This window comes from Papaver somniferum, chromosome 8, assembly GCF_003573695.1.
Source record: "Papaver somniferum cultivar HN1 chromosome 8, ASM357369v1, whole genome shotgun sequence".
Classification (NCBI taxonomy): Eukaryota; Viridiplantae; Streptophyta; class Magnoliopsida; order Ranunculales; family Papaveraceae; genus Papaver; species Papaver somniferum.
Window position 1 is genome coordinate 145,350,631 of NC_039365.1, and position 11,221 is coordinate 145,361,851.

Genomic DNA, 11,221 nt, shown 5'->3' on the forward strand with positions numbered 1-11,221 from the left:
GTATAATTAATTAAGAATATTCAAACATTAAAATGTTGGGTTTACGGATAACATGGTAATAGACTTATGGAACTCAAGTTTCTATCAACCGCTTTGAATATGATATGAGATGATTATTATAGGTTATTTATATTACTTTCATTTGGCCTTTTGTCTTTTCTCTTCTTTGGATGGTCAATTTTTATTTTTATTCTTTTGTTATAGTTATTGGGTTGAGCGACTCCCTCATTTACCTTCTTTTTCATGAATTTTTTTCCTGTTGACCGATCAAGAAAGAAATATAAACTAACCTCGTCCCACATATTCGACCGCCATGGATAAGAGCAAGTCTTATGTGGAAGAAGTTCATCTTTCATCTTCCATGTCACCTCAGCATTTGGAATCGTTCATGGAATCTCAATTCTTACGATGGAATCATAGAAACACATGGTTCAAATTAAGAGTGGCTTTTCTACATTTGATTTATGCTGGAAAAGCTATTATGAATAGCATTTTTCGTCTTTTAACACGCTATTTAGAATAACGTTTTCTTTGGATTCCACACACCATTCCACAAACATGAAACATGGCTTATTAAAAATGTGGATGATACCAACTTGGAATCCACTAAACTTGACATTCCACACTTTTTCCAAACTTAGAATATGTTGAATTTCCCCATAAGACCAGTTAGAGCAATTTGCTCATGGTCTTTGTGCATTTGAGCAACTCATAGGACTCGCCCCTTTTCCTAAGGAGAGGTAAAATTTTCAGTTGGTTGTGCCTGTATTAAAAACAACATTATCATGTATCAACCACCATCAGAAATATAAATACAAATTTTAATATCATGTTTGTCAAACTTAAGTTGCCGTTATAGAGAAATTACAATCATGTTTGTCACGACTAACCATGGAATTTAAAGGACTAATAATAATAATATATTAGTGCAGTATTGATGGATTGCACGTCGTCCCCAGTCCTGACTATATATCTAGCTAATGAAGATAGATATACGCAGAATCCGATTTACTGAAAAACTAGAGAACCTTAAACATCTAAAAGATTGCTCGATTGAAGAAAAATGAGAAATATATCAATAAATACACTACCAGTAGCTGCTTCGTTGCATTTTCCCATACTTATTGCAGCAATGCAGCATGAACTGTCTAGCGAACACGAATGCGCAAGTCCAAGACTCCAGCAAACAGATCCACCACAAAGTAGGATGAGAAGTGCTACTGCTGCGTGAACAGGGAAAAAGCACCCCAAATTTGCCCATGAAAGGCATTGAAAAATGAAATCTGACATGGAAGTGTATTGTGCAAATCATTCCGTAAATATATAAAGTAACCCATAGTAAAATATAAGATAAGAATTCTGAGAACCAATAGTTTTTTTTTTCTTTTTCTATTAATCAAAAGAAAAATAATTAGCCAGGGCTAGATAGAGCACCAACAGCAGCATTCATTTTCAAGCCCTCAAAAGAAAATTTAACTTATGATACAATTTTTCAACTAAGTCCTATACAAAAGAAGGAAAAAAGATGTTGTACAAACTGACAACAAATGACATTTCTTTTTTCCTTTCCTAATTATTATTTCTGCTCTCTCTGTTGGTTAAGATGCTTTGGAGTATTTGTTTATAAAATTTGGACTATGTTTTGTTATTGGTAATCGACGCAAAAAAATCAGGCAATTTTTGAGTGAGTGAACCTGAAGAATGCTGCTGGAATCTCTATTTAAACCCTCCTCGAGTAGCAAAGAATTTGAGATCTCTGTGTTCTGTAATTAAATTCCCATCTACTTTGTTAACAACAGCTCTTGCCATAGCATACGCTGTTTTTTGTAGAGTTCTCAAACGTTCTTCCAGAATTTCAGCATGGTTAGAGATTTCTTCTTGTGTCCGAGTCATCAAAGGCGTCTTGAGTTTGAACCAGGATTCCTTCTGTAATGTATAACATATGTTAAATGAGTAAATCAGCTCAGTCGTGAATACATGATGCCAAAACTTATTTAACAAGAAAAATACATGAAGGCGGAGAAAATTATCGGTGCACAAGATCAAACTTAAGATATCTCACGGGAAGCAGAATAATGAGATCCAACAATCCTAAAAGGTCACTAATACAAATAAAAGATAATCTTATCACGGTATACTGGGGCCTAGTTGCACAAAAATGAGATATCATTCTCTCGGTGATTAATGATTCAGACAAGTCAGCAAGAAATATATGGCATGAGGGCTTCAACATTTTACTAACACTGACAGCATCATGTAAAAAATGTAGAGATAAAAAGAGTAGATCGTGTTGAAAAATAGGTGAGCGTAAAAGCCAAATCAATTGCCTCAAGATCCTTAGATGCTTGCAAGCTGAAGAAGGACCTCTTCTTGTTGCTGTGGATTAGGCTAAGGAGAAACCTTGCACAATTAAACAAGTATGAGTACAAAAAGGAGTACCTGTGTGTTATAGCATTGAAGACCCACAACTGGTGATACTATACTAGTTGTACTACCACCACGATTGTCCGATGGTGCACACCTTCTGACAAACTGCCCAAGTGAATGGAACGTCAGAAACGCTCCTTTCAAGTCATCTTGGGGTATTCTATAAATGGGATACCAGGCAACGGAGTACCTGAAACAGAACCAAAATTAGAGACCTAGTTGAGGTAGATATCGATTCAAGTCGCATGAGGCAATAGATTAACTTAATTAGAAAATGTTCAGTGAGCTAAGAAATAATTTCGAAATATCAAAGGCAAAAACTTCTGGGGTTCACAAAATAATACTCTACTTACCAAGACGAAGGGTGCAAATTTTGCAGATTGATAGATTCTAGCTTCTTTGGATCTCCATATGTTTGGCATTTCTGAATTCCACCACCTCTAACCAGGTCTTTTATCCTGATTATTTAGAACCACAACAAAGTTGTACCATGAATAAAAGATAGAACGCCTTATACAAATAAAACTGTACTTTCACAAACTATTGACAAAAGATAAACTAATTGGCCAGTGTTCTTGAATAGTAACCATGCAATGACTATGAACAGTGATCCTGAACCAAGGATCACTAATTCAGAAGAAATGAAGAACATGATGAACTGACGGACCATCATTCTCCCATTAACTTCTGGGTTAAGTTAGGTAGAGTGACGAAGTCTAGAACTTACCCTCGGAGTCATCAACAATAATGCTGATAATAGTGACAATAACAATAAAAGAAAGAAGCAGGTATGCTTACTTGTCGAATAGTGGTCGCCTATGAAATGGCTGCTCGAGTTCATAGTACTCAAACAGGAGCTCTGACTCAAGTGGTGTCATACCAAGTGAACGATCAATGAACTCATCCTGTCCATACACAGAAGATGAACTGCATGGTGAACAAAAATCTGCTGCCGATGCATTTGCTCCACTTGGCTGAGGCAAGAGGCCTGAGGATTTTACAAGATCTGCATCATATTTGGACTCTCCTACTGCTTTCAGTGCCTTAGCTCTAGAAGATCCTCTGCTGCAATCGGAAGTACTTCTACAATTTCCAAATAGCTGAACTGCCGATAAGGAGGGAACATAATAGGCACTGAACTTGGGACAATCCTCCGTTTTTATTTCCAATCCAAAGGTCGAATGTTCCTCATACCACTGCCAAAGTCTTCCAAGAGATGCATCTGGTATTTCATGCTTGCAAAGGGAAGTGCCAATGAAATGATCTCTAGAGCAAGATGTGCAATCATGAGGAGTGCGAGTTGAACCAAGAACTGGTGAAGCGGAGTGAAGAAATGTTTCAAACTCAGCTAGTGGCTTGCTAGTTGCCAGATGAACACCTATTGATCTCATTTCCGTTCTATAAGCATCCCCTACGGCTTGTACTATCTCGTCTGACTCATCTGTTGCAAGTGTTCTCAACTTCTCTATCTGGAGATTCTGGACTCGATCTGTAAGAGGTGGATTTTTTAGGATTGGGATTCTATCTCTGCCAGTTGGGATTGCAGAACTCTTTCCAACATTTCTCACATTATTACTTTGTAACGGAACAAAAACATGAGCATCGGGATTCAATTTTTTTCCACCATGTTTCTGCAGAGTCGACCCCCCAGATACTGATTTATCAACCGACGCCAATGAATTCTCATATGTTCTTTTACCTGTTTCCCCAGAAGCATCTTGTCGCGGAACAGGTAACCACTTCTTCGAGATGGATCCAGAAATATGGCCTTGATTTCCAGATTCTGGACAAGAATCTTCTATCTGCTGTATGTTGATGGTGGCATCTGTGACAGGAATGGGACTGCATCCCTCGGAATTCCCTAACAGCGAATAGTTCTGGTCTGCAATTTCAGGTGTTGAAGATGATGAAGTTTTACCATTCATATCAGAAACTGTAGTGCACACAGCTTGAAGCACTTCTTCAGAGGTATTTGAGTCCACAACACGATCACAGGCATTATAGTCACCCTGTGGGAAAACTGTAGCACACACATCCAGCCCACTCCTTTCATCTTTAGAGCTTTCTAAGTTTGCAACAGGTTTGGAGTCCTTGCGGTCAATGGCATGAGATGCTGTCTTTGTCACATATTGAAGCACCTTCCTTTCGTCCTTATCAATTTCTGAGTCCACAACACGATCACAGGCATTATAGTCACCCTGTGGGGAAACTGTAGCACACACATCCAGCCCATTCCTTTCATCTTTAGAGATTTCTAAGTTTGCAACAGGTTTGGAGTCAATGGCATGAGATGCTGTCTTTGTCACATTTTTTCTTTCGTCATTATCAATTTCTGAGTCCACAAAACGTTCACAGTCATTGTAGTCGACCTGTGGGGAAACTGTAGCACATACATCCAGCTCACTCCTTTCATCTTTAGAGCTTTCTAAGTTCCCAACACGTTTAGAGGCCTTGCCGTCAATGGCATGAGATGCTGTCTCTGTCACATTTTCAAGGTCCTTCCTTTCGTCCTTCCATTTCGCCAGCTCTGAAATCGTCAATGGTTCCATGTTCCCAGTCCTCTGCAATCGTTCTAGTCTGACTAAGAAAGCATTGGGATCTATCGTTCTAGTCTGACTCCGTCCTGTGAAATCTTCAAGCCGCGCTCTTCTTAAAGGACGTTGAACTTTCTGATTCACCTGTACAGGGTGTTGCAACGCTTCCTTATAAGGCATGTCTGTTGCTTTTGGTTTACTGTCATCTTTTGACTTAACTACCTCCTCTGAACCCAGAACATTTGAAACCCTGTTCGAAAGTGGAGCTTCTTTTAGTGAAGAATCAAACTGCAACCCAGAAGAAGCACTTGACTCAGAAACACCTTCAACAACATCATCCTTTCGAACCTTCTTCTGCCTTACCAAATGGTTTTCCTTTCCAATTGGTCCACTAGAAACATTCCCTTCTAGACTGAGTCTTCGAGCACTAATAGAAGACTCGGACAAGTTTTTGTCTTTCTGTTCACTTTTTATTGGTAGAACTGAAGGCAAGTCAGAGCTTCTGCGCCAGCCAGAGCGCTTATTGCCTTTATTACCACATTCTGAGACTGTAGGAAACTCGTGCAACTGCAACAAAGAAGAATCACTTGAATTAGAAATACCTTCACAAACATCATCTTCTTGATCCTCCCGCCATATGTAATGACTTTTCTTTCTTATTGGACCAAAGGAACTCTTCATTGCTTCACCCATATTTTGAACACTTGAATTCCCAGACAAGTGTTTATCTTTTTCATCAACACCCTCATGTGATGAAGTACCAGATGAAAGACCTCTACTTCCAGGAAGATCCAAATAGCCATACTTACTGTATTCAGATGTCTCCGATGGATTTATAATAGAATCTTCCCTAACAGATGATTGGACTTCAATATCATCACCAGCATTGGTACTTTCATAACTGTTCCACTCATCGTAAAAAGGCTCTGTAAAAGGAGCACTGCATGCATCAAAGAAGACTTCAGAAGAAATATCAGTGCTCTCATGGGTGTATGCAGTTTCTTCGTCAAAGGAGGACAGGATAGAGTATCTGTTGTCCATCTCATTTGTAGAGCTTATTCTAGAATCAACAGAATGAAAGTCCTCTGATACAGAAGAAGGTACTGGAGATGATGATGCAACAACCCCATCACTATGAGATACGACAGTATTTGGAGTTTCAGGCTGTTTAGCTCTGGAGATACTGTTTCCCTCGGTATCGTTTTCCTCAGGCAACTCGTACTCTGTATAAGGTCCCTCATTGGACAAGTCTGTATGGCCACAGGTTGCAGAGGCAGAACTTCCACTGACCTCTTTGGAAGATGAAGTTTCCGACTTGGTACCTGCTGAAGTCTTTTTCGTTTTCTTACTCTTCTTCTTCAATTTCTTTCTGGAATTTTTGTCTTGATCATTTGATGCGACAGGCCCCTGAGGGATCCATTCCGATAAATCCCTCGGAAGGAAGGAATCTTGTTGATGGATAGCCTTAGCCATTTTCTTCCTTTGTCTTTTTGAAAGCGTAGGGGCACTTGGCGAAGATGATGAAGCAGATTGAGAAGATATTAGATCAGCATGATCCTGCCATAGAAGAAAGGGAAGCAGTATGCGACAGTTTTCGCCCCTTTCCGCTAAAAATCCAGGGCAAACAATAAACCTGTTGAATGAATAGGAGCAGAGATTAGCTATAGCCATGAAATTACTAATCAGTAGAAAGTTGGAGTAGATAGATTTCACATGAGATGCAGGAAGAGTAGAATATCACAAGCAAATTATTTTTTGGCATCCAGTCTAGAAAGTGGTATGAAAGAAATCTAAAATCCAGCGCCAAAGTCTTTTAATACACGCCGAGATGGATCATTGTATATCATTGCATCAGGCTGCATCTGAAGTGCCTATAGCCACTTGCATCAACAATATCCAAAGAATCCTGTAACTAAATCAGGCATGTTCCACAATAACAATTAACTGGTACTGAAAATTGTGAGATCTATCAAAGAGGAGCAACGAATATGCCACCAAAACTACTGTGTCTCCATTGCATAGTTAATTCCAGCTTTGAGGATCTTCTCCACCAAAAGCCAACCCCATTGTCTGATACTCCAGTAAAAATTGATGTCACCCCCATGTAACATAAACACATTATCCTAGTTATACTGCCGAATATAGAGTGTCTTACTAGATAAATCCTGTGATCGACGCTAAAACCCCAAGCAACTGGTGTTGTAACCTATGAGTGCGCAAAGTTGACTCGTTAGCTATGGTTCATAATTATCCGCCAGTAATTATGGTTATGAAATATTAGTGTTGTAACCCAAATGAAAATTACTGACATAATTGGATCACATGTAGTAATTTTGGTTAAAAATATTTCCTAAATGGAAATTCTAGCATGTGCTACAGATTAGTAGTACTATTTTGATTTTCAAAAATAGAGAGAAAATCTTTCTCACCAAAAGGAAAAATATTCATGGCTCATTAATCCATTTATTTATGGTGAGAAATTTTTAAACATTTTCTTACATACTTCTATAGGCCTAGAGTCACCCGTAAATATATATGGATCCTCCGGTAAAAGCCCTCAGCTTATATTTTTTAGCATCTAAAGTCGGTAAGTGTGAAATGGCAGAATGACATGGAGCAAGGCTGAAGTTGACTTACAGGTTGGTTTTTGGTGAATATGATCTCCTTATTAAAGAGAGTATCTGCACTAAAGATAGGAACTATGAGACTTCTAAGTATACCTAGGTTACAGATACCAAATATAAGCCTTCCGGTTCATCTTTTGCCATCAACAAAAGATTGCATCTGACAGAGACATAAGATTTTCAGATGATATTTATATTTTCATTAATCCTGTCTATCATGGTTGTTATTTGCATCGCCGCTAGAACGATCGTATCAGAATTGCCTTGTCGACTGATATCCAAACTAAAGAAATAAATGGAAGAATAAAATAGAGAAAGACACAAGTGCACCAAAATATGCTACCTTTGTGGATCAAGCATCACAAGAAAAGCCGCTTCAGCATGATCCTGGAAAAATAAAAGGGTGTTCATTACCCAGCAAAACTCACAAACAGTAAATGGTCCACAATTGGTTAGGCCTAGCAGAAGGCTTATATAAGTCAATAAGTGGATACAAACATGTGTGTGACCTTTAAGGCACTCAGGATGATCTCTGGCTCTGGTGCTCTCCCCGATATAGAACTGTTTCCACCTTGTAAGACCCTGTTCCTCCTGCTCTCTGTGCTCCTCCCCAGGGCACGCTGCATTCCTTTATCTTCCTGTCCATATCGGCACACGAGAAAAAGAAAATATTAGGTACGGATAAGCAACTACTACGAAGATAAAAAAAGTAAACTTTCGAAAGCATCGGTAAGTTGACAGACAAATACCTAATCTAGCTCTAAGAAAAAACTCAACATATAGTCAGGTATCCACATAATTACTACAGCATAAAATTTCAAAGGAAAGAGCATCAAGGATTATTAGCACAATCAGAAACTAGTTATACATGCGAGCAATTGTTGTATGCTTAACTCATGCATGAAACCAATTGAAAACTATTGTGTTGTATGATGCAGGTGCTATCAGTTTTTAAAATACAAGACAACATTGTTTTGGAAATCATTTAAGTAAGGTGCATGCTGTTAAGAAACAAAACATGAAAGTCAAGTACAGAGAGCGATAAATGAAAGAGCGTCACGTTCCACTTATCAGAACTTCATTGTAGTAGCATAAGATGATCACAGGACAATCCAACTGAGTGATGTCTCATCCTTGCTATGGCTATCATTGTTACTTAGTACAATGCATGCCTTCCTATAATATGTGGAACGTTGACCTCATAACGACAAATAATGCATGCCAATAGAAAGTTCCGTTTCTTGTTTGGTAGTTCCAGGAATACGATTTCCAGTTCATCAACGTATGTTCTAAGAAACTCTTTAGGATGCCTCATATAATGTTTAGGAATGTCTTCTTTGTTTCGAACCTACCCAAAACATACCGACAAAACGATTGAACCTTGTCACTTATCAGGAAGTAAAGGGCTGTCAAATAGCAAATAATGCGTCTTTCTAACAGGTCCTCAAGTGATCCTAATCTCCTTAACTACACTCTAACATACAAAGATTAACACCGACCTACTTTCCCATAATAGAAACAGAAAGCAAAATGAGCCTGGCATGCCTAGTCATGTTACTTATACATATGCTTCAACTGAGCTAGTAAGGGGAGTCAGTTGGCTTGGACAGTAAACTATATCAACCTAGATTATATTTTAAATGTAAAAAAAATAGGCACGTGACTGGAAACGTGATTAGGCGATAAGTGAGTAGCATGTCATGGGATATAACGACAACTAGATTTGACAAATGCAGAAAACAAATAGCCCTGAGCTGTTATTACCGTTAAGGTACTACACCGAAGAAAATAACAAGAGACTGCATTAAAGTAAAAACACGTGGCTCTAATTTAAGAATCGTTATTAAACTAGGAAGAAAGCAAACCCTAGCTGCTATACACACAACATGAGACCATAGAAACATACTTTACAGAAATGTTTTATACTTTCTCGAACAAGTAAACAGATAAGGTCAATCAATTTGAGCATCCTTGGGGAACATTTGAAAATAGGTGAAATAATAAAGCAAAGGAAAGCATGGGAAACCTAACCATATCATGAAATTGGAAAGAAACATCCATCATGCAATCTTATAAATATGTACAAACAGTACGGATTCTTTAAACGTTATATACCTTGAGCAAATGTGCTCAAAGAATAAGGTCCAAATTGCCCAATACTGCAATTCAACCAGCAACAAACCTCATCTACTACAAATCCAAATTTAGACCACATTAACAGACCCGAGTGCATGAAAGCATAATCATGCTTCTATTTCAAACTCATGTACAAGAGGAACCCATTTTCTTAAAGTTCAGAAGGTGTAATAACTTCAAATATATATGATTTAACTTAGATAAAAATCCTTTCAAACCCTCCCTTATCTAAACATGACATAGTAGTCAAAGATTGAAACAAGACAAGACCTATTTAATCTGCTTATATATCTTTCTGATCTTTCTGATATCAACAAAAAAAGAGTCAAAATCCTAGCAGAAGGAAAAACCAAATCTAGCATGTAACTGACCATGACCATTGAAAATACAAAAAGAAACCCAAGTTTCTCTCAATCACAATAACAAAAACATAGAAGAAACAAAGAAATGAGTAACTAAAACCTCTGATTAATGATAAAAATCTCACATGAAAACACCAAAACAAAAAAAAACGCCCTCATATACTTTTAACCAAACAAGCAATGTAGGAAAGGATCCACAAATGTTTGCACAAGTAAATCCTTGAAGAAATTCTCAACACACTAATAAGAACTTTCAAGTAAGTACATACTGAGTAAACCTTAAACTTTACATCTTCCTAAAAAAGAACTTCAGTCAGTCAAACTAAAGCCTCAAAGAACCTCAACTAAATTCATCAAAATAAACAGACCCTTTAAACAACATTCCCCACTTGAATCAAACAAACAACAAGGAAATGAAAAAACCCATAACTCAAACTCTTCTAAAACACATAATTTTCTCACAAAACACTTAAACTTGTACAATCAAAGCAATGGCGATAATAAAAAGAAAAAACAATTTAATTCAGACACCCAGACATACTGACAGACAGATAGACACAGTAAAACAAAAACATAAAAAATGAATAATGAAAAAGAAGAAGTTCATTATACCTGCGATTGTTAGCTATTTTAAGAAACACCAATCCTTCAAAATTCTTCCTCCCCCACAGCCCCACTTGTTATATACCAGTTTAAGTTGAACAAAACAAGAATTTCCCTTGTTTAGAAACAAACTTAGATGAGCAACAGTGAGAGTGAGAGAGAATATCCTCTGAAAGAAACGAGAGAGAGTGTGAGACTGCTCTGAATTCTCCCCCTAAAGTGGTTTGATGAAAATAAGACGAGAAAACAATTGAGTAAATAGTGTCTATAAATACAAGAGTCCAGAATAGTCTTGTCATTTTCAGTTGTTTCACTTCTACCTACTTTTCACAATATGATCGGATGTTTGTCTGTATACCTTTGTGGGTCCCGCTTTTTGGCCTGAGATTACTGATCTCCGGCCGTTAATGTTTTATGTTCATGTTGATAGATGATGCACGGAGTGTTTATAATACTCCATGTTGTGTGTTAACATTTTAGCTTTTCTCAATGTTGCGACTATTTGGTCCTCTTGGAACTTACGGTTGCACTTACT

General features: G+C 37.7%; 1 protein-coding gene across 1 annotated transcript; it reads right to left on the bottom strand.

Annotated features, from left to right (window-relative positions):
- Positions 1 to 1,371: 1,371 nt before the first annotated feature.
- On the bottom strand, positions 1,372 to 10,891 carry LOC113303344. Its single transcript, XM_026552371.1, has 7 exons — positions 10,696 to 10,891; positions 8,095 to 8,223; positions 7,929 to 7,972; positions 3,226 to 6,594; positions 2,781 to 2,885; positions 2,440 to 2,617; positions 1,372 to 1,926 (listed from the first exon to the last, which is right to left on the bottom strand). The coding sequence occupies exons 2-7, from the start codon at positions 8,209 to 8,211 to the stop codon at positions 1,717 to 1,719; spliced, it is 4,023 nt and encodes a 1,340-aa protein (XP_026408156.1). The 5' UTR covers positions 8,212 to 8,223; positions 10,696 to 10,891; the 3' UTR covers positions 1,372 to 1,716.
- Between the last annotated feature and the right edge of the window lie 330 nt (positions 10,892 to 11,221).

What these genes read in the sequence shown, in the direction of transcription:
- LOC113303344 (XM_026552371.1), bottom strand. Translation starts at nt 8,211, where the DNA reads ATGCAGCGTGCCCTGGGGAGGAGCACAGAGAGCAGGAGGAACAGGGTC. An exon ending in AATTTGCACCCTTCGTCTTG is followed by an intron (nt 2,618 to 2,780) that starts GTAAGTAGAGTA and finishes GTTCTGTTTCAG; the next exon opens with GTACTCCGTTGCCTGGTATC. An exon ending in TTCAATGCTATAACACACAG is followed by an intron (nt 1,927 to 2,439) that starts GTACTCCTTTTT and finishes TATACATTACAG; the next exon opens with AAGGAATCCTGGTTCAAACT.